Consider the following 21,846-nt stretch of genomic DNA (forward strand, 5'->3'; position numbering starts at 1 on the left):
GGCAGAAAGACAAAATTTTGACTTGAGAAATGGTAATTTCTAGATTAATGACTGTAAACTACTGGGGAGTTATTCCTTCAATGCCATGAACATTTATTGCATGCTTACTGCATACTAGCACCTGTGCTGGGTGCTGGACACAGGAAGCGGAGTGAAGGAGCAGGCAGTGGGTTGGGGAAGCCAACACATGAAACTCTAATATGGCACCCTTCGGCTACACCAGGAGGATGTAGAGAGAGGCGTCCATGCGGACAGAGGCAGCACCCGTGTTTGTGTCCCAAGTAACCTGGTCCTCTCTCGAGAATGGCAAAGGGGCAATGGCCAAGCACCTTCATTATCCCTTTCTCCAACCACACCTTGTCCTCTCTCCTATTAGTGCAACAGTCTCCTCTCTGGTTTTCCAGGAAACCACTCTTAACCCACACTCCATTCTCCACACAGCAGCTGATGGGAGCTTTTTTAAAAAGCACAACAGAGCATGAAATCTCCCACCCCCTCATGGGCTTCCCAGTACACAGAGAACAAAATTCTAACTCCCTCCTGGGGTCTTTCGGACCCTGCCCCACAAACTGGCCACTGCCTATCTACATGGCCTCCCCTTCTCCCCTGTCCTCCTAGCTCATACCACACTAGTCATTCCATCCTCAGGGGCTAAGCTCTACGCTGTCCCAGGACCTCTGCACATGTGGTTACCCCAACACTGGCACTTCCTTCAATCTTTGGGTCTCAGCCTCGGAACCTTGTTTTACCACCAAGTCTAAAGCACAGGGTACCGCCAACCCCTTGGACCCCCACAAATTCTCTCTCAGGCTCCAGCTGTTTGTCTCCCTCAAGGCTGACCACAGTTTGTAATTATTTTGTTTGTCTATTTACTAGTTCTTGTCTGAGTTCCCCATTGGAGTTTAAGCCATATCACCAGCCTGGCACCAAGTAGCAACAGGACCCACGATGGGAAGCCTGGCAGGACCAGAACACGGTGACTTCGACCATTCCCCAGCTTTCCATCTCAGCCACCCACCCATGCCCACTGATGCACAAATAATGCCTTCAATCTGGGTAACTTTGGGCAAATCCTTTCACCTCTCTGAGCCTCAGCTTCCTCTTCTAGAAATTGGGAATAAGAGAATCGACTTCACAGATTCACTTGCGAGTATTAAGTATGATGAATACATAACTCTCAGAGCAGCACTCAGTCATGAAGAGTGCTTCACCATCCTCATCACCATTGTTATCATTTTCCAGCTTTGTCCCAGGGGGAGACTATAGAGGCTGTGCTGCTCATTACAGCAGCCACAGGCCACATGTGGCTATCGACTCTGGAAACGTGGCTGGTCCAAAGCAAGATGTGATGTACGTATAAAATACACACTGGATTTTAAAGACTTAGTATGAGAAAAAGAATGTCCCTAAAATATCTAATTAATAATTTTTATACTGATTAGATGTTGAAATGATAATATTTTGGATCTCCTGGGTTAAATAAAATACATTATTAAAATTATTTTCACCTATTCCTTTTTCTTTAAATGTGGCTACTAGAAAATTTTAATTGACATTGGTGGCTCCATTATATTTCTATGGACAGTACTGGCCTAGCAGGCATTATATTACTTTGGGCACATTATAATTAGCTGAATCAATCATAGGAGGTGGGCAGGATCTTTGTAGTCAGAACAATAAATATTATTTATAAGTATTATATGAGAAAAGGGAAATTGAAAATGAAGTATTCTAAGACCAAAATAGTTTGAAATATGGCATGATAACATTAATATCTTAAATATAATTCATATCTATGCATTTCAGAGTGCTTTCACGTGTGTGTCTCACTTGTTTCCTGTGATAACCCTGTAGGGGAAATATAATCAATTCCATTTTACAGTTGTGGCTCAAGAGGTAAACTGACTTGTCCAAAGACAGCCCTACCAATCCCCATGTATTGTGTCATCCTTGTGTGCCAGGTGCTGTGCTGAGCACTCGGCATGGATTATCTCATTTAATACCTGCATTAACACTACGAGGTGGACATATACCCCCATTTTACAGATCAATAAACTAAGTCCCAAAAAGGCCAAGGAACTTGCCCAAGGCCATATGGTTAGAAAGTGGCCAAGTCAAAAGCTGAACCAAACCCTCCTGAATCTGCCTCTTAACCGTCCATACCATTCTGCCTCAGCAAATACAAAGTGATCATAACTGGCAAAGCACTACTGTTAAAAAAACAATTTTCTGCTATGGAAGGATAGAAGTTTATTTTCCCTAGAAGAACCTGAAAAGTAAATGAATAGTGTCGGCAGATAAAGTCATAAATAATATATCCATTGTTGCAGATGAGAAAACTGTGTCCCAGAAAGGTTGTATGACAAGAGTGATTAGAATAAGTATTTCTCGGGGCAGTGGTCTTCCTGCGGCCTCATACTGGCCTCCATGTTGCTCACGCTTCTCTCTGGCATCTGCAAACTCCCGACAAGAGTCTCGCACAGCCTTTATGCACCGGTTGCGTAGTCAACAAATGCTAACTGCCTTGCCAACTGCATTAAAATGCTATTTCCCCAAGCTGCCCCCTCCCTTTTATTTTAGTAAGCCATTCATTCGACATATTTAGCAAGCATATGTGGTGTTCTTACATTGTAATAGTTTGGTGCAGGAGTTTCAGACTTGAGAATTTTTGCGAAGCTTGGCAACTGGAACATGCTGGAACAGGAATTACTGAAGTCTTTCTTCGAAATAAAGTCTGATGGGATAGTGTATGCATTAGCTGCAGGATATTTAGAAATGCTGGTATCCAATCGGGCGCGCTGTGAGGAGAAAGCCCAGGGAATCAGCACTGCCCCGTAATCCTGTGGCTCTGAAGGACAGATATCAAAAAGATGGTGCCCAGCACCAGGTCGAAAAGTATTTTCTAAAAGGTGAAACTAGCAGGTAACAACGATAAACTGACCTCAGGCTTTGAGGATTCGCCCTTGGAAAATGCAGGTTCAAACATGTACTAACTTCTGTAAACTAACTCAAATTATTCATCTTCTGTTTGGGACTTGGCAAAAATAATTTTGCCATAAATGCATTTCCACCCAATCCTGTTCCAGGACACTTACACTTGACTCATCAGCTGTTGGGTAATTTACGTGACGGGAAGTTTTAGACTCTCTTCCCCTATCCTAGGCTTTCCTTCTGAGTAAAACCTCACGTCTTGTTTCTAAGGCTGAAGGATGTGAAATACCTAAACTGTGCATCTGCTTCGAACATTTTAAGGGTATGAGGCTCCATGGGGTGTGCTGTCCATGTGGCCCCACCCCCACCAAACTACTGTTTTCATAAAACCCTGCAATATTTTTGCTGTTTAACAGAACCAATCCCACTCCTTTCAGGAAGCTCTGATAAACTATTTTCAGTTAAAAAAACAAACAGAATCAATGTTTGTCAAATGAATGGGGACAAAAGCCATAGAAACTTGGCGATAACATCACTTTACCCTCAGATAGCATGGCAAGTATTGGAGCCTGATCAAGCAAAAAAATTCTCCTTATTTAATAGTCGAAAGCTTGAGAACATCGCCCTGGGTTTTCTCTGCTTGATAGGGGTCAATAACTATGCAAGCATAGAGAGGGGAACGCATTAGGGCCCCCACTTCGCTCTGGGCCTGGTGGTGATGGTCCTCAACACCTGGTTTATGGACCGCCAGGGGATGTGAGCGAGTGCTCCACCAGCAGCAGGAGTGCTCTTGCCTACAACCTAAATTGTTCAGAGCCTAACCTGGGTTCAAGTCCCAGCTCTGCCTTCTTCTAATTATAAAGATGTGTTGATGTTCCCAGAAGTAAGATTGCCCCAGCCTTGAACATACTTTGCCTTTGCATTCTGGCTAATAGTTAACCAAGCTCTTTTCATGGGTGCTTGTGTGTAATGCTCACAAGAACCCTGAGTAGTATTAGTATTATCATTAGTATTATGATTATCCCCACTTTACAGATGAGAAAACTGAACTTCCTCAGCTGATTAAGTGGTAGGGCCAACACTTTCACCCAGGCAGTCTGCCTCCACTCTGTGATATGGATTAGATATCCCATTCTACAGAGAAATGGGTTGAGAGGCATGGCCCCAGAATAATAGCAAGCTTATTTGATCATAGACTCTTTTCAGGTTTAGAATACCTATTAACATACATTTTGAGAAAAAAAAATGTTCTAAAAAAGTTCCCAGTAGGGGCAAAATTTTATAAAGTATTGTAATAATAGAATTAGTCTCAGAGTATAGCTAAAGTAACACTCACTCACCAACACTACACACCCCTTGGTTTACTTGCCAGGCCTGTGGTCTCCAATCTGGCCACATCCTGGCATTTATGATCCTCTCTCCAGCACACACTAACTTTTCCAGAACCCCTCCCACCACCATACAAATACAGAAAGGCCATCAGAGTGTCCACCCACCTGCCTCATTTCACTTCCTAGTCAGTCCTGTGGAAAACTCTAGAGCGAAGATTTGAAATGTGTTAATACAACTCTTTATGTCATTCGGACTCAGAGACATGACAGGCCCTCTCAAAAGGTTGGGTGTAATTGTTGCAACAGTTATCAGGAAGTTTCTAAAATTTATAGACCCACAGAAATTCTTGGTCAGCCTCACCCACAATCACACTCTTCCTGGTCATTCTGATCTTTCTCTGATGATGGCTACTTTTAATTCCCTCAGAGTCTTGGGATCCAGAAGTGGAGGAGGTGCTATCAATAATATGAAAGTCACTAAAAGAAGGGTGAAGACAGGAAATTCTTGTCCAGTTCATACAGGGACCAGGTAAGACGTAGGGACGTCCTGGCAGGTCTCCGTCAGCCACTGAAGGCTCCCACCCACGGACACAGGAATTTAAGTGTTTACACTTGCGTGTAACATAAACATAAAACAAATCCCCACATTTATCAAAGGGAGGAGAGGAGGAAGCCTGAACAACCCAATGTCTGCCCTCTTTTGGGCTTGGTTCTGAATTTTTTTAATAATCTGAAAGGTATGATTAGTTTCTATAAAACTCAGATCTTCATTTAGGCCACCTTCTCCTCCTGACGGCCCAGCCTTGCCATCTGGAAAGTTACTGCACGGAGAGCCTGGTAGGGGATTGATCGTGTGCTCTGATTCAGTCCCTTTTTTGGCACCAAAAGGAATGGTGCCCCAGGAATGGGCAGTGCCCCAGGAATGGGCAGTGCCACTATTTGGCAAAGAAGTTCTCGGAGAGAAAACCTAGATGTTGCAGGAAGTATTGTTTGTGACTCAGGTGGTAACAATCATAACATTTAGCATGTTTATAATGCTTTGCTGTTTCAAAGAGTATTTCACTCATTACAATGTTAATTTGCCCAGTGCCTCCAGGGAGTCTCCACTTTCATGAGGCAACTAGGACACAGATGGGTGACGTGCTTGAGGTCACATCAAGAATCCACAGCTGAGTCAGGATTAGGTCTTCAGTTTTGTCTCCTGTGCCAAGACTTTGTGAGACAGCACTTCTTTTCCCAATTGCTTTTGAGTCCTTCCTAGCCAGGCTAGTGGCAGAAAAATAGGTAGAGGCGTGGCTGTTCTGTGAATTCATTGAGGGCATGTGCAACTTCAACTTCTTTGGTAAGGGGGAGTTAACTCCAAAGTTGGTTTGCTCCCTGAGTACCCAACTCTGCCAAACTCGCATTCCAATAAGAAGTGGCTGCATTCAGTGTGTCTTAAATGGTCCCTTTGTGTGGTTTAAAAAAAAATCAATTCCAATGTCAGGCATCATAATACATCTATGCAAGAGATTGTAATAACTTTGAAAGGGACGAGAAGGCATGTGTGTTTTGTTAATGTTGGAGTCTGGGTTTGCATTCCTCTTCATTTTTCTAGCTCAGCTAGCCTTACCCTAGTTTGACTCTATTTTTCTTGGCAGTTTATCTATTTTGCTATATCTATTCTTGTTGCTATATCTGTTTTTCTTGACAGTTTATAAATATTTTTAAGAAATAGACTATGAAGAAAGGAAAGGGAAGGGAAGGGAAGGAAAGGAAAGGAAAGAAGGAAGGAAGGAAGGAAGGAAGGAAGGAAGGAAGGAAGGAAGGAAGGAAAGAAGGAAAGAAAGAAAGAGAGAGAGAGAAGGAGAGCGAGAAGGAGAGAGAGAAGGAGAGAGAAGGAGGGAAAAAGAAACTATCTTTGCCCAAGTCTGATCAGAGTCATTGGTACTTCATGTAGCTATTTGATTGTTAGAGTCCTTGACAAAGATAAAGTCCCACATCTTACGAAGAATAGGAATGGGATGGGAAACCCCTAAATTTCAGGCCCATTGTCTGCTTTCTTTTTGGTCCCACCAGATTTCTTAATAGTTTGACAACCCAATCAGATTTAAGCAGCGTAAAACTCACATTAGGGCAAGATGTGTAAGAGTAACAGTTTCCTGGTATGCCTAAAAATCTCAGGAAAACACTTGCTTAGGTCACTCAATGATGACAAAATTGGTTTTGGATAATCAGGTTCTGAATAGTCCTCTGGCTTCTCTTCCCACAGTGGCAATGGGTGACAGTAAGGAAAAAATTACTTAAGGACACGGGGTCCAATTTACCTGAGAAGTTTGAGGAGGTGGTTCCTCTCCTAATTAGAACCACAGGACTTTGGAGAAATGGGACCAGATGTCCAATATATGACTGTGATGAATGAAGGAATCACTGACCAGCTAACACCCCTACTCAAGAGAAGTGGCTCTCACCATAGAGGGGAAAGTGCACGTTCCTTTCTTGGACAATGAGACACTGTTGGACACTGGAGACTGGTGAATGACATTGTAGAAACCAGGACCTGGGAGATCATCCTGAAAGGGAGGAGAATGTGGCGTCATCAGAATACGTTCAATTCCACTGTGCTTTTCCACAAGCACTACGCCCATTAACACTCAGCCTCGCTGTAATCCTACGGGACAGGCACCACCACCACTCGATGGATGATAGCCTGCGCCACCATTTCCTAACTTGCCCCGTCTTCGTCTCGGTTACCAAGCAGTGAGGCTGGAATTCCAACCCTGGCCAGGACTCCCAAAGCCTTGCTCTTTCCACTATGCCGTACTGCATTCCAAAAGAATACTGTTGTGTTTTCACGTCAGTAGAGAAATGAGCATAAAATGGGATACCAAACGTGACTGATGTGCAAGTCAGTGTGTAGCAATTGGGTAAGACAAACCCATGGCGAGGGAAGGGTGACCGATTTCATGTCAACCGCACCCCACTTGACTCAGCTTCCTCCTCAGCCTTTCAGAAGAGAAATCAGGGAGTGTTTCTGTTTATAAAGCAAAATGAAACAAAAACAACCTTCCTCCCAAACGAGACCATTTCTAACTCTCAGACAAAACGAGGCAAGCTCACAGGGCTCAAGTGCTAAATGAGGCAGGTATGTTAGGGAGGAATAAACAATTGGATTCTAAGCCCATTTCTGCTGTTGCAGCTAAATGGGCTTTCATCTCATTTCCCATGCTGGTTACCAGGGGGAAGTAAATGTTGACAGAAGTTAGCCAAGCAAGTGGCGTGAAATGATAAGGATGTTCCACTGTCAAGAGAGCTTACTGGTTACCTACTTGGTACTAGGAGCTTTCCGAAGTTTGTCTTGTTTTCACCATTACCCACGGAGGAAGGGATTATCGTCCCCATTTTATAGATGGAGATGCTAAGGCACATGGAGATGGATTTGCCCAAGGTCCCACTGATATAAGGGGCAGTACCTGAATCCAGTGCAAAGCATGTGGCGTGTGCTGGCTCCTTCATGCCCCACACAAGCCCTCTGCAGTGAGGTACTATCAGGACCACTTTAAGGAAATTGCAGCCCAGAGATGAGACATTGGGCCACAGCTAGTAAGTGGTGAGCGCCAGATTGGAATCCAGGCAGCCTGACTCCAGAGCTTGCTAGCTCCAATCTCTGCCACCCAGGCTCATTCTGTCTCCACCACCCCTACTGCCTTCCCTGGGGAAGAAAGTAAACTCATGTCACCATCAGTGCCTTCCAGGACTTCCTAGTCTGGCTAGGGCAGTGTGTAATTACGGTTTAACGTAAGGGATAGGGTCCCAGTGCTATTAGCAGGCTCTTCTGTGCTGACTTTTAAATGCAGTGATTCCTTTGACCCTTGCGCCACAGCAGGTGAGGGCAGGGGAGCTGATTCCTGCTTTATAGGTGATTTTGACACCCGGTGAATGGGTAGGGGAACTGACTGCCAGGGACAGTGAGACAGGCAGCAAGAGGCACAGCAGAACCAGAGACACAAGCACCCCAGGCCCGGAGTTCAGAAGAACCGTAGTGTCATGGATGCAGATTTGAAGTGCTACAGGGAAACAAGGAAGAGATTTTTCTACAGAGCTGTTTGCAGGGCAAGCATCGATTTACTGAGTGCTCAGTGTGTGCCAGGCACTGTTCTGAGTACTTTGCATATATTATTAGCTCATTTAATCTCCATTTTAAAGACGAGAAGATGGGGCCAAAAGAGATAAGGTCCAAGATCACAAAACTAGTATACGTCAGAGCCAGAATTTGAACCCAGGCAGCCTGACTACAGTCTATTCTTAACCACAAAACCAAGCTAACTGTCAAATGAGATTGTATACGATAAAAAGGGAAAAGTCCCACTGGGTTGTGAATCAGAACTTCTAGTGCTGCTACAAGCTAAGTGATCTTGAGCAAATCACCTGTTTGGGTCTCAGTTTCTTGTTTGCAAATGCAAGGTGTCAGGCTTTGGGATGCTTTTGAGCTTCCAGAGTCCCTGGATCAAGGGAAAGCTGAAGCAGGAAGCGTCACCTGACTCGTCTAGGTTAAGCAGTGGACAGTGAAGACGCACGTCTCCAGCTCCCAGTCTGTCATCACACTCTCAACCTGACCATCAGTTCACGAGAATTTTCTGTGCCCTCGTGCGTCTGAGGAGATAGAGTTGCTGGATAAAATACAAAACCTGTTCCATCTCTGCCCACTTAAATTCAAATTTCAGATAAAAAAAAATAGCTACTTTAGTATAACCATATCCCACGCAATATTTGAGACATACTTATAGTAGAATAGTTATTATCTATCTGAAATTCCAATTTAACTGGGCATCTTGTATTTTTATTTGCTGAAGCTGACAACACTACTGGGCCTTAATCATGCTTTAATTCTGCCACATTGTCAGTTGGCTTGAGTCCAGGGCAAATAGGAAGAGGGCTGTCACCTCTTGCCTGGAGGAATGGAGTGCGACCTGTTTGCTCTTAGTGACTGTCCAGGGACAGTCCTCCAGGCAGCAGCACGCTGGAGCTGGCCGGGGCCACTTGTGAGGACAACTGTTAAGAATTTAGAAATTTTGCTAGTGATAGCTTGAAATTGGCCACGGTTGGAGTATTTACACCAGCAAAATTGGCAACTGCTAAATCGGAATTTTTTGTTGTGGAAGGGAGAGCTGGTTTACCAGGCAGACCACTACCTTCGTGCAGCACTCAAGTAGGTGTCTGTGAGGGCAATGAGCAGTGCGGAGAATTTAGGCATTCTCCTGCCACTTCCGGAGGTGGATGGACAGCTCTCTGGAAGGGCAGTAAAAATCCAGACCTTTCACCTGTGGGACAACAGTTCATATGACTGACATTTTGTGACTCTGATGAGTTTAGGCCTCTCAGAGCACATCCCAGAGAACACAAATCCAAGTTGTGACTGGTGTGAACTTAGCCACCCCTTGGTTTCTTGGCCAAGACCATCTGAGAAGGCAAAAACCAAATAAACAAACAAGAAAAATGGGTGTATGGATGGACAAGGTGGAAAACTCACACTTATTAGAGCTCTACTGCCTGCCTATTGAGTGCTCTATTGAAGCATGGTGCTGTATCTCCTCTACCTGCCTCGTAGTTCGAGGATTAAATGAGTCAATGCAGGTAGAGGGGTAGAACAGTCCCAATGCACACCGACAATCCTCCTCTTCCTCCTCCTCATCCCTCGTTGCATTGCCCACAGCAGCCTGAATGGAGCCAGGGCCCTCCCTCGGGAGTTAAAAACCTCCAGAGTGGGACTGAGCAAGGGGTGGTTGGCTGATGTGTTCCCATCTCCCACACCACACACATCGGGGTGACATTTGGTTGAAATGTACTCTGAGAGCCCTTTTGAAGGATCAAAGTCCTGGATGGGCAGCCTCTGCATGTGCCAAGAGTGGGACAACGACGCACATGCACTTGGGGTGGGCTTGGAGAGGAACTGAGGAGGGGAAGAGAGGAAGCAGCGCTCTTACCTCCTCACGCCAGGTGTCTCCATGTGGTATGGGAGGACTTAACATTCCACAGCCTACTGAGACTGGAAAACGTCTCAAAAAAAAAAAAAAAAATTCCACAGCCTAGAGCCAGTTACATCTTCATACACTCTGGACTTTCTAGTCCTAATTTCATAAATTCTGTCCAATTCACACTTTCATGTTTATCAAATCAGTGGTTTGCCAAACCATCTTCTGGCTTGGAAAATGCACTTTCTGTTGGACCACTGGCTGAAGACCATGCAAGATCTGCCTTTTGCCTCTTCAAAGATGTCCCACCTTGCTTTGGTCTACTTGGGGGTGGCTAGCTGGTGTTGCTCAGATGAGCACAAGATGAATGAAAATAAGGAGTTCGCTAAAGGGCTAGAGGTATAGAAACAAGAGGAGGACATGCCTGAGGTGGAAGCAGAGCCCTGGCCTGTGGTTAATCCACTGGCAAACCGCACAGGAATTCAGAGTTCCTGAGGGAACGGTTTCCTCTTAGAAATGCCCCTGGTCTTAGAGTCTCAGGACAATGTGTCAATCCACCCTGTTGACTTCATCCAAGGGTAGAAAGCCTTTACTCAGCTTGATTGTGGCCAAAGAGGTGAAGGGGGTATGGCCCAGAAGGCAGGACAGCTGGCATCTGTCCCCAGGGCACGCCGCCTCTCCTGGGAACCTGCGAGGAAGGGGGTGGGCAAGATCCGTGGGTCTCAAACTGCACTCCTGGCCTCCATGAGCTACCCAGGGACAGAGACAGCTTCACGCAGTGGTTCCCCTTTGCCTGTTTTACAGATGGGCTCCAGCATGAGATGCTGCCACAGAAAGCATTCTAGTGTCAAAGGCCCTTCTGGCTCAACTGATTCTGAGACCTGCTCCTTGTAAGATGCCCTTCCTCCGTTCTGCTTCTCACCTTCCCCCCACATGCTGTGCTGGCTTTAGAGTTTCTACACCTCTGAGCACAGGAGAAACGGGAGAGGCTGCAACCGTTCTTCAAGTAAGAAAATACTTTTTTGTTCCAAATGGGGGATGAGGACAGAAATGGAAGGGCCCTTGGAGCCCTAAGGGAGCAACCAGGAAAACTAGAATGAGTTCTATGGAGGAGAGTTTCCTTAAATGAGTATTTCTTTGTCTCCCAGGTGAAGAGCAGGTGTGGGGAAGGGAGGGCAGCTGTGACACTGGCCACCTGAGCAGATGAAAAGGGGGACCAGGTTTCTGCCCATCGCTGGCCTCGCTAGGTTGGAAACAGGCAGGAGAAACCAACCCTGCGTTTTCAGAGCACTGGTTAAGACCAGGCTTGTCTCTAAGAGTCCCCACTGTCCTCTTTTCAGTGCCCTCCTCTCTCTCCAATCTGGTACCAGATTATTAGCAGCTCCCTGAAATCCCCTGAGTGAGATGGGGGCAAAAATTCAACTCAGCAGACATTGACTGAAACCTGCTGTGCACCAGGGCCTGTGCTGAGCGGTGAAGATATAGGTACAACCTGTTAGCAGCTCACAAGTTCTAGGAATGGGATGAAGGAGGCGCATGAAAACAGGGCACAATGGACAGATGTGTGCCTGTGGCCTGACAGGAAGTGCATAGACTTGAGTGGGGATCATTCATGCAATCCACTTTTGAGGGGTCTGGGGGTCTGGAAAGGACAGCAATGACTGCTAAGGAGTGGTGGAGATAAGACGTGCACACGCATTACCCTCACGCCGAGTAGAAGGTGGGCGCGGCTGCGGAAGTTACTTCCATGGGGAGGGTGGTGGGCTTCTGAATGCTGGGGACCAGGAGCTGCAGCCTGGGTCCATCCTTGCTCTACCCAACCCTTGCCGGGCAAGTTACTTCACTCTCTTTTCGTCTCAGGGTCATTATCTGAAAAGTGGGGCTACTGATGGGATTTAGCTCACAGGGTTATTACAGGGATTAAACGAGTTTAAAAATGCAAAGGTCTCCAAGGGGTGCCTGGCATGTTGTCAGTGCCAGCCAAGTGTTTGATATTACCGGGAATGGAACATGTCCTGCAGGCTCCTTAGGAAGGGGTACTGGTGACCGCTATGGAGAAGGCAGGCTTCACAGAGCAGGAAGGTAGGGCAGAGCCCACTGTGGGTCAAACATGCAGCTGAGGGCACATGTGGGGCAATTGTCATGGTGACCTCTACAAACCGAACTTCCTCTCACTTGATGATCCCTGGATCAGTGTCTTATCAAGTTAGTAAGTGAACAGTATTAACTTTATACAACTTCACCACAAATGAAGCACTGGCTGGCTTACCACTTGGGAGGGCAGATTCACGGTTAGGCTATGTGTGGCATTAACATGTATTTCTAAATTGTGCCCATCAAGAGGGCATGGTGTGCGTGACCTACCAGTATTCCTTCATTTGAGCCTGGAAGGGTCAGGTTTGGAACCATGGAATAGTAATTCTTGGCAAGGGCCTACCTGTTATATTAATAGTGTCCTTATTTTTAAGACACAGAAAGGGAGATGCGAACATATTAAGTGGTATCCATAGAGGTACACAGTTTGAGAACCATGATCCTGAGAGAAATGAAGACACAAACAAGGAGGCGGGGGAAGAAAATGCCCAGCAGGCAGCCGGGCTGTGCTCTGTCGCACAGATTGGGCATGTCTCTTCATGTATGCAAAGTTACCAGCATATATGTAAATAATTTGAAAATGTTTAGAAAAACAGACTTCATTTCTAGCAGCCAAAATTGTCAGTCCAGACAATGCGCTCTGTGAAGGATTCCTTATACCCAGCAGTCAGATTCTTACGGGAGCTATGAGCTGGGCAAGGAGGCCCCGATGTTTCATGGCAAAGTGAGCCTAATGAGGTAAGTGCACGTTTCAGAGGGCACTGATTCTCTCTGTCAGAGACGTGCTAAGTGGGCCACAGGACAAATGTGAGCTCATGCACAAGGGTGTGTGTGATTAATGCTGTAAGAAGGGTGGTGAGGCACTGCAGATTGAAAATCTGTTTAATTCGTATTGCCTCACTAAATTATTGGGTGATGTTAAACAAGATCCTTTATTTCTCAATGCTCGTTTCCCTCAGGAAAAATAAGAATGAGCACAGAGTAAGAATTTGTTTTTCTATTTTTATAACTTGAAGAGACCTCAAAAATTATGTAATCAAAATTTTATGTTTCCAACAAGAAAACAGAAGCCTAGAAAAGTCAAGTGACTGGTCTGAAGGCACATAGCTAGTGACAGACTAGAACACAGTCTGACTCATGGATCTCATGCTCTTTCCATAAAACTCAATACTTATTTACAAAATGGCTACAAATACTTACATGAAAGTTTTCATGTTGTCAAACTAATGAGACCACATTTTAAAAGTCGGAACAAACCTTCTGAGCTATTTCTCTCTGTTTGACACTGCCTGTAGTTTTGATTGGCTGCCACCTTGGTTTCTTCAGTAGTAAATGCTCTGAAAAGCAATAGTCCTTTAAATGCTAACTCTTTGATTTCTGGATTTGAGTCTTCAGAACTAGAGCATGGAGCATGGAACACACAGACATGAGCTGACATTCTCCTTGGTCTTGAGCTTGGTCTGTTTTGCTAAGGCCTTTTCAGAAACTTGCTGACTTTCATAGACCAAATTTATGGCTTTGCAGGCCACAAAGGCAGGCGTGGTACAGTGTGTGGAAAGATCAAGAGGCTTTGGAGTGAGCTAGACCTAGGTTGAGGTCTAATTCTTTCAATGTTGATTCAGCAAACATTTATTTTGAGCCTCTTATGTGCCAAACCCTGTGCTGTATGACCTTGGGTGGGTCATTTAACTTCCCTAATCTTCGGTTTCCTCTTCTATTAAATTAAGACAATAAACTCTTCCTTTAAGCATTGTTCTGAGGATTGGAGATAAAAGTTAATCTAAAAATGATTTGACACATAGTAGGGATGAGTAAATGGTGGCTTCTATTATTTTTATTGGAGGCTGGGCTACAAATATCCTAGAGATGGACAATATAGTATCATGAAATTGCAAATGGGAAACCAGACAGAAAATGGGAGACAGACAGTTAAAACAGAGAAACTAGAGAGAGAAGAGAGAAACGTCGGAGCAAATATGTATCTTCTTTGAGGAAAACCTACAAGTTATTAAAAAAAAATGTGTGTATGTGTACACTATATTCTTTATTATTTGCTTTGTTAGAATCTTAAAATATCGGAAGTGGAAGAAACTTAAAACATTCTCTAGTTCAGAGTTCTTGTTTACCAAGGAGGAATCAGGCCAAGGGTAGGGGACATGCCAAGACCCTCAACTTCATGCCTCACCTGCGCTCAGAACCTAGACCTCCTCATCTCCTCTCTGCCATCTGGGCAAGGTGGTAGGACGAAAACCGTTTTTAGAATGCAGCAAAAGGTAACTGAGATGATGACTCCTTGAAAAGTATGTTATTCCAAAGGTCTTGCTTAAATGAGTAAAGGAATGAAAAATTTAAAGACTCTAAGGATGCCTGTGGGCTGCTTCAGCCCCCTGCTGGTGAGTGAGGAGAAAGTCAGACCCCAGAAAACCCAAAGGTTAAAAATAAGGGCCCATCTGAAACCATGCAGAACTTTCCAGAATAGAGAGGGAAAGAGACACAGTGAGATTTAGGGAAGGGATGGAGTGAGGGGGAATACAAAAATAACAACACCACGTTGTTTAGGAAATTTTTAAAAGGGGGAGGGGGTGGGCCTCATCACAAAGGCAATTCTAAATCTATCAGAGGCTTCTTCCCCTCATGTTATTTGAAGAAAGTCATATGATTTCCTCTCATGTTATAAGTAGGAGGAGGGATTTTTTTTAACCTTTTACTTTATTGATACACCTGAGATTTTTTGAAGTTTTTAGTTTTATAATGATTTTTAAAATATATTTTTTCTTAAAAATAGTTTTGGTCCAGTTCAATATTTTAGGCACCCTAAGTCTGGACATAGTTGTTTTCCCTGGATGTCACATTTTTCCAGCTCCTTGCTACAGTCCAGTCAGTGCCCCTCAGGAAGAAGGCCATGTGGCTTCTTGGATGACACTGCCCTCCACTGTCCACAGAGAGACGCAGCAGCCAGACAGGATGTGCCTGTCCCGTGAGGCCAAAATCTAGACTGAAACTAAAGAAACTGTAAGATGATGTCATTACCTCCTTATGATAAAATCTCTTGGCTTGACTATTGAATCCTTTTTTTTCTGATTCTGGAACTGCTGAAACTTGGGATTTAAAAGGAATGGAGGACTGTGTTGGATATGCAGCAGTAAAACCTAAACAACAAAAATAAAATAAAATGAAAATTAGCACAAACCAATTAATTGGCAAATGCAGAAAACACAGGGGTATATATTCAAGTTTTATTTTATTTTATTTATTTATTTATTTTTTTTTTGAGACAGAGTCTCACTGTGTTGCCTGGGCTAGAGTGCCGTGGTGTCATCCTAGCTCACAGTAACCTCAAACTCCTGGGCTCAAGTGATCCTTCTGCCTCAGCCTCCCGAGTAGCTGGGACTACAGGCATGCGCCACCATGCCCGGCTAATTTTTTCTATATATTTTTAGTAGTCCAATTAATTTCTTTCTATTTTTTAGTAGAGACGGGGTCTCGCTCTTGCTCAGGCTAGTTTCGAACTCCTGAGCTCAAACAATCTGCCCGCCTCGGCCTCCCAGAGAGCTAGGATTACAGGCATGAGCCACCGCGCCCGGCCTCAAGTTTTATTTTAAATGGTGTAGAAGAGACACTGGCCTTTTGACAGGAGATAAACATGAAACTGGACTTTTAAAATGTATTCACCACTTTATTTTCTTTCCCCCTTTAAGAGCTGGACAGGAAGTTTTTCCTTTCCAGTTCTTAAAGTATCGAGACACGGTCACAGAAAGCTCACTGAAGTGGGCTATCCCAGGGAAAAGGACGGATATGACAGGTAAGACATTCTTGCCGGGAAGGGGACATGAAAACCATTCTGGGAGCAGCCTGGACGAGGTGAAGGGCAAGGGTAGAGCAAGCATCCTCACTCCTCCTCAGCCCAGAGTCAGACATCAGCAAAGGCCACAAAATTCCAGACAGGTTAGGGAAATCCCCGAGCGGGCCTGGCTCTCATTTTTCAGGGCACTGTGCAAGACAAGTATAAGTTTACGTTCTGCCTTGAGTATGCACTGGGTTAAAAAGCAGAATGTAGTCATCTATAGAAAATCAAGGTAAAATTTTGTATGTCTGGGTTGTGATGTATAAATGTCCACATGATGTATAAACTGCCCCCATCCCCATCTGGGAGACTGTCCACGGTTGCCAGAACTCCGCAGGCAGCATCTGTCTGCATAACAGGATGATTACAAACTCTAATCTGTGAGTGCCATGGACTCTGAATCTACTTTTTCATGTTTGATGGCTAATAGCTCTTAAGCCTCACACCCTCCTCTCCCTCTTCTGCATGACTGGGCAAGCTGAGGAGAAAGCCCAATACTCCCTCCTGTGGCGCCGGCTGGAAGTTCAAACCACGCAAAGCCCTGCCTCGCCGCAGCCCCACCTCCTCACCACGAGGAAAACCCCAAGCTAGTCCCTGGTTCCCTGCTCTTTCAGCCATTATTGGGTCAGATTAGGAAGCTGGTCCTGCTCTCGGCAGAAAGCCTCGTCATGCGAGTAGTGAACCTTTTCACACATTCCTGATGAGTGTGCGTGTGGCACCATCGGTCATGACATCCAAGCCAAATTTTGGGTGAGGGTCCATCCTAACTCTGTGGGCTGTTTGCAACAGTAAGTCAAATTATTTTAACATCAGAGTCCTCACCCTCAGAGAGAAAATGTGTGCAGAGGTGGAGAAAAGAGCCAACGAAAAGCAAAAAGAAGGTTGTGTGCTGGCAGCAGCAGGGGATGTCATGGAAACTACCTTTAAGGCCCGTATCTTCATCTCTGAATTTCTGAAAAAACAAACTTTCCAGAGAGGAAAGCCTGATTCCAATAGGGGCCCCCCAAGGGGTACTGGTTATGAACCAGTTTTACAGATGAGAAAACTGACGCTTAGAGGATTGAGTTACATCCAAATCACACAGCCTTTAAGTGGAACAGCTGGGGTCTGACCAGTTTGTCTAATGAGCCCAGGCTCTTTTTCTTTTTTGAGACAAAGTCTTGCTCTGTCACCAGCTAGAGTGCCGTGGCGTCAGCCTAGCTCACAGCAACCTCAAACTCCTGGGCTCAAGCAATCCTTCTGCCTCAGGCTCCTGAGTAGCTGGAACTACAGGCATGTGCCACCATGCCTGGATAATTTTTTTTCTATTTTTAGTTACCCATCTAATTTATTTTTATTTTTAGTAGAGACGGGGGTCTCGCTCTTGCTCAGGCTGGTCTCGAACTCCTGATCTCAAGTGATCCTCCCTCGTTGTCCTCCCAGAGTGCTAGGATTACAGGCATGAGCCACCACGCCCAGCTGGGCCCAGGCTCTTAAACTCTAAGCTAATGCTTCCTCCTGCTGAGCTGGTCTTTAGTATGTTCTCAATAAATGAATGGCTGAGACAATGGGGAGGGGGACAATCTAGCCTAATTTGCCTGGGTTGAGGATGAAGCAAGTGAAAGCAGCTGAATATATATTTAGTTAGAAAATATTTGGAGATATCTATATACAGAATATTTAGTCTTTTCTTCCCTTCTCCTCTCGTTCCTATTTAAGTAGATGGATGGCTATGTATTTTTTTTTGCTTTAAGGGAACTATATAACAAATAAAAAAGTAGAAGTAGCTGCAAGGCTTCCTAGCTTTTGTTTCTAAAAGCCCAAGTCCACAGAACAACTAAGAGGGTTTGCAGAGGAGGCAGTAAAGAAAAGGAGATTATAGGCCAGGGCACGGTGGCTCACGCCTGTAATCCTAGCTCTCTGGGAGGCCAAGGCGGGTGGATTGTTTGAGCTCAGAAGTTCGAAACCAGCCTGAGCAAGAGCGAGACCCCGTCTCTACTAAAAATAGAAAGAAATTAATTGGACAACTAAAAATATATAGAAAAAATTAGCCGGGCATGGGTGGCGTATGCCTGTAGTCCCAGCTACTCGGGAGGCTGAGGCAGTAGGATCGCTTGAGCCCAGGAGTTTGAGGTTGTTGTGAGCTAGGATGACGCCAAGGCACTCTAGCCCGGGCAACACAGTGAGACTCTGTCTCAAAAAAAAAAAAAAAAAGAAAGAAAAGGGGATTATAAAAAGGTTAAAGGAAGGCCATTCTCCTGGGGGAAGGAGAGATTTCTCCTCAACTAGAAAGGAGATCAAAGGCTTCTGGCAATAGTGGAATGGCATATGTCAGAGCAACCCTTTCAATGAGAACAACCAGAGAAGTAGGATTTTAAAAATCACTCTGGGCTGGACACGGGAGCTTATGCCTGTAATTCTAGCACTCTGGGAGGCCAACGTGGGAGGATCGCTTGAGCTCAGGAGTTTGAGACCAACTTGAGCAAGAAAGAGCAAGACCCCATCTCCACAAAAAATAGAAAACTTAGCCAGGTGTGGTGGCACACACCTGTAGTCCCAGCTACCAGGGAGGCTGATCCAGGAGGATCACTTGAGCCCAGTAGTTTGAGGTGGCAGTGGGCTATGATGACACCACTGCACTCTACCCAGGGTGACAGAGTGAGACTCTGTCTCAATCAATCAATAATAAAAAACAATCTGGATAATTGAACTCGTACTTCCAGCCAAAATGGGACTGGATTTGCCCTCTTATATGGAAAAAAAAAGTTAAAAATGAGCAAAATAAATGAAACAATCAAGACACTGGACATCAGGCAACAAAGGACAGGATTCCTGAGAGAAGGAAAATAAATGAGGCTGGCAACAAGATTGCCCCCAGTTTTCTGCCTGGAGAAAGCTTCCAGGCCATAGCACAGGAAGGAGGGATCTGGGTGCAGTCTGGTGGTCTTCTTCCATTAAGAAATGGATCTGGGAGTCCAGAAAGGCCAAGACAGCTTGAGTTCACAGAACAGAGCACCAGAGAAGAGAGAGCTATGCAGAGAAACAGCTATGGAGCTCTGCACCTGGGTCCCCTGATAGTTTCCCAAGTATTAATCAACACACGCATGTGAGAAAACTACCCAAGGCAGGGGAAAGAACCACCTGAAAGAACTAGGTTGGACAATTTACACAGGGCCAAGAATTGCTCCTGTTCCCACGAGTCAGAGTGGAAAACCTCATAATTCATGGAATATAGAGTATGCAGAAGTATTTTTTTTGAGAAATAGGGCAAAATTATCCCTAGACTAAATGCCACTCTGGTTCCAGCTAACAAAGCTTAAAAGCAAGACCCGAAAAAATTAAACTGTTTCTAAATAATTTAACTGCATCCCATAATAAAAGCATAAGAATATGTATGGAATTGTAAGAGTAGAGAGCACCCATCAGGTAAAATTAAAAATATCTGGCCTTCATAAAAAATTGATAGGCATGGGCCAGGTGTGGTGGCTCGCACCTGTAATTCCAGTACTTTGGGAGGCCAAGGTGGGAGGATCACTTGAGCACAGGAATTCAAGACGAGCCCAGGCAACATAGTGAGACCCTGTGTCTACAAAAATTTTGTAGATGTAGTGGTGCGCACCTGTAGTCCTAGCTACTTGGGAAGCTGAGCTGGGAGGACTGCTTCAGCCTGGGAGTTGAGAGGTTGCAGTGATCTGTGATGGCACCACTGCACTCCAGCCTGGGTGACAGAGCAAGACACTGTCTCAAAAATAAATAAATAAATAAATTAATTAATTAATAGGCAAACAAAAAAAGAAAAAATATACTTCAAAATGAAGAGAAAATAATCAGAACCAACTCAAAATGATACAGATGCTAGAATTAGTGGATAAGAACATTATAACCACTACGCTAACTGTATTCCATATGTTCAAAAAGCTAGAGAAAAGACTAGAACATATTAAGTAGAGACATGAAAGATAAAAAAAAAGATCCAAATCAAACTTCTAGATGTGAAAACTAAGATGTCTGAGATTAAAAATATACTAGATGACATTAACAGCACATCAGACACTGTAGGAAAAAATATTAGTAAACTTGAAGACAAAGAAATAAAATTATCCAAAATAAAACACAGAGAGGAAAAGGACTAGCAAATAGAGTATCAGTGAGCTGTGTGGCAACTTCAAGAAGCCTAGTATACATGTAATCAGGCTCTGCAAAAAAGAAATATGAGGAAAGGGAAAATAGAAAATGTATTTCAAGAAAAAATGGTTGAAAATTTTTCAAATTTCATAAACTAGACAATAGACTCACAGATTCAGGAAAGTTAATGAACTTCGAGCACAAGAAACATGAAGAAAATGACACCAAAGAACATCATAATCCAATTGCTTTTAAAAGTGATAAAAAGAAAGTCTTAAAATCAGGCAGAGAAAAAAAAGATATGTTTCATACAAAGAAACAAATACAAGAATGACAGCAGATTACTGTTAGAAACAATATCTTTATGGTACTGAAACAAAAAAAACTATCACCCTAGAATCCTACACCCAGTAAAAATATCTTCAAAAACAAAAATGGAATTATGACCTTTAAAAATATATAAATATTGAAAGCATTAATCATCAGCAAACTAGAACTATAAGAAATGTTAAAGGAAGTCCTTTAGGCAAAAGCAAAATGATACCAATTGGAAATCTGAATCTACATAAAGGAATGAAGAGCTCTGGAAATAGCAAATATGTGGGTAAATAGAAAGTATAAAATTATAAGTATAAATTAATCAATTTAAATATAAATAGAAAATTTAAATCATTTTTAAAATAACTGACTATTTAAAGCAAAAATAATAACACTGAATTGTGGGGTTTATAACACATGTAGAACTAAAATGTTTGACAACAACAGCACAAAGGTCAGGAAGGGAAAAATAAAAATATACTGTTTTAAGGTTCTTCTACTACATATGAAGTGTTACAACATCAATTGATGGTAGACTGTGATAAGTTTGAGATGTATACTATCAACTCTAAAGTAAGTAGAGATCAACAAACTTTTTCTATAAAGTGCCAGATAGTAAATATCTTAGGCTTTGCAGTCTATTTAGTCTCTGTTGCAACTAGTCAATGCTGTTATTATAGAGTAAAATTAAATTATAGATAATAAATCAACAGACTAAAGCCAGAGAGTAAAAGCAGCCATAGATAATACATAAACTAATAGGTGTGGCTGTGTTCCAATAAAATTTTATTTATAAAAATGAGCAGTGGGTCAGATTTGGCCTAAGGGCCAAAGTTTGCCAACCTTTTCTCTAAAGCAACCACTAGGAAAACACTACAAAGAGTTATTACTAATAAGCTAACCAAAGAGATAAAATGGAAGTATAAAAAATACTCAATACAAAAGACAGAAAAAAGTAAACAAAGAACTGATGGGACATACAGAAAGCAAATCTTAAAATGATAGACTTAAATTTACACACCAATAATCATATTAAATGTAAACAGTCTAAATATTCCAATTAAAAGACAGAGACTATCAGGTTGGATAACAAAGACCCAACTATATGCTACCTACAAGAAACATACTTTAAATATAAACTCAGAAATAATTTCAAAGTAAAAGAATGGAAAAAGATTTACTATGCTAATGCTAATCAAAAGAAAGCTAGATATTAATATCAGATAAAGATTTAAGAAAAAAAATATTAACTGCAATAAAGAAGGTCATTTCA

The 21,846-nt window shown here is 43.4% G+C and overlaps 1 protein-coding gene across 1 annotated transcript in view; it reads right to left on the reverse strand.

Annotated features, from left to right (window-relative positions):
- Nucleotides 1–21,846, reverse strand: part of STPG1 (sperm-tail PG-rich repeat containing 1) — a 47,363-nt gene that overhangs the window by 15,479 nt on the left and 10,038 nt on the right. The window contains exons 3-5 of the mRNA XM_012650879.1: nucleotides 15,338–15,456; nucleotides 6,713–6,814; nucleotides 2,628–2,798 (exon numbers count right to left, since the gene is read on the reverse strand). Coding sequence (XP_012506333.1) covers nucleotides 2,628–2,798; nucleotides 6,713–6,814; nucleotides 15,338–15,456 — 392 coding nt within the window. The remainder of the gene's footprint in view (nucleotides 1–2,627; nucleotides 2,799–6,712; nucleotides 6,815–15,337; nucleotides 15,457–21,846) is intronic.

The sequence above is a fragment of the Propithecus coquereli genome, unplaced genomic scaffold (assembly GCF_000956105.1).
Source record: "Propithecus coquereli isolate 6110/MARCELLA unplaced genomic scaffold, Pcoq_1.0 Scaffold341, whole genome shotgun sequence".
NCBI lineage: Eukaryota > Metazoa > Chordata > Mammalia > Primates > Indriidae > Propithecus > Propithecus coquereli.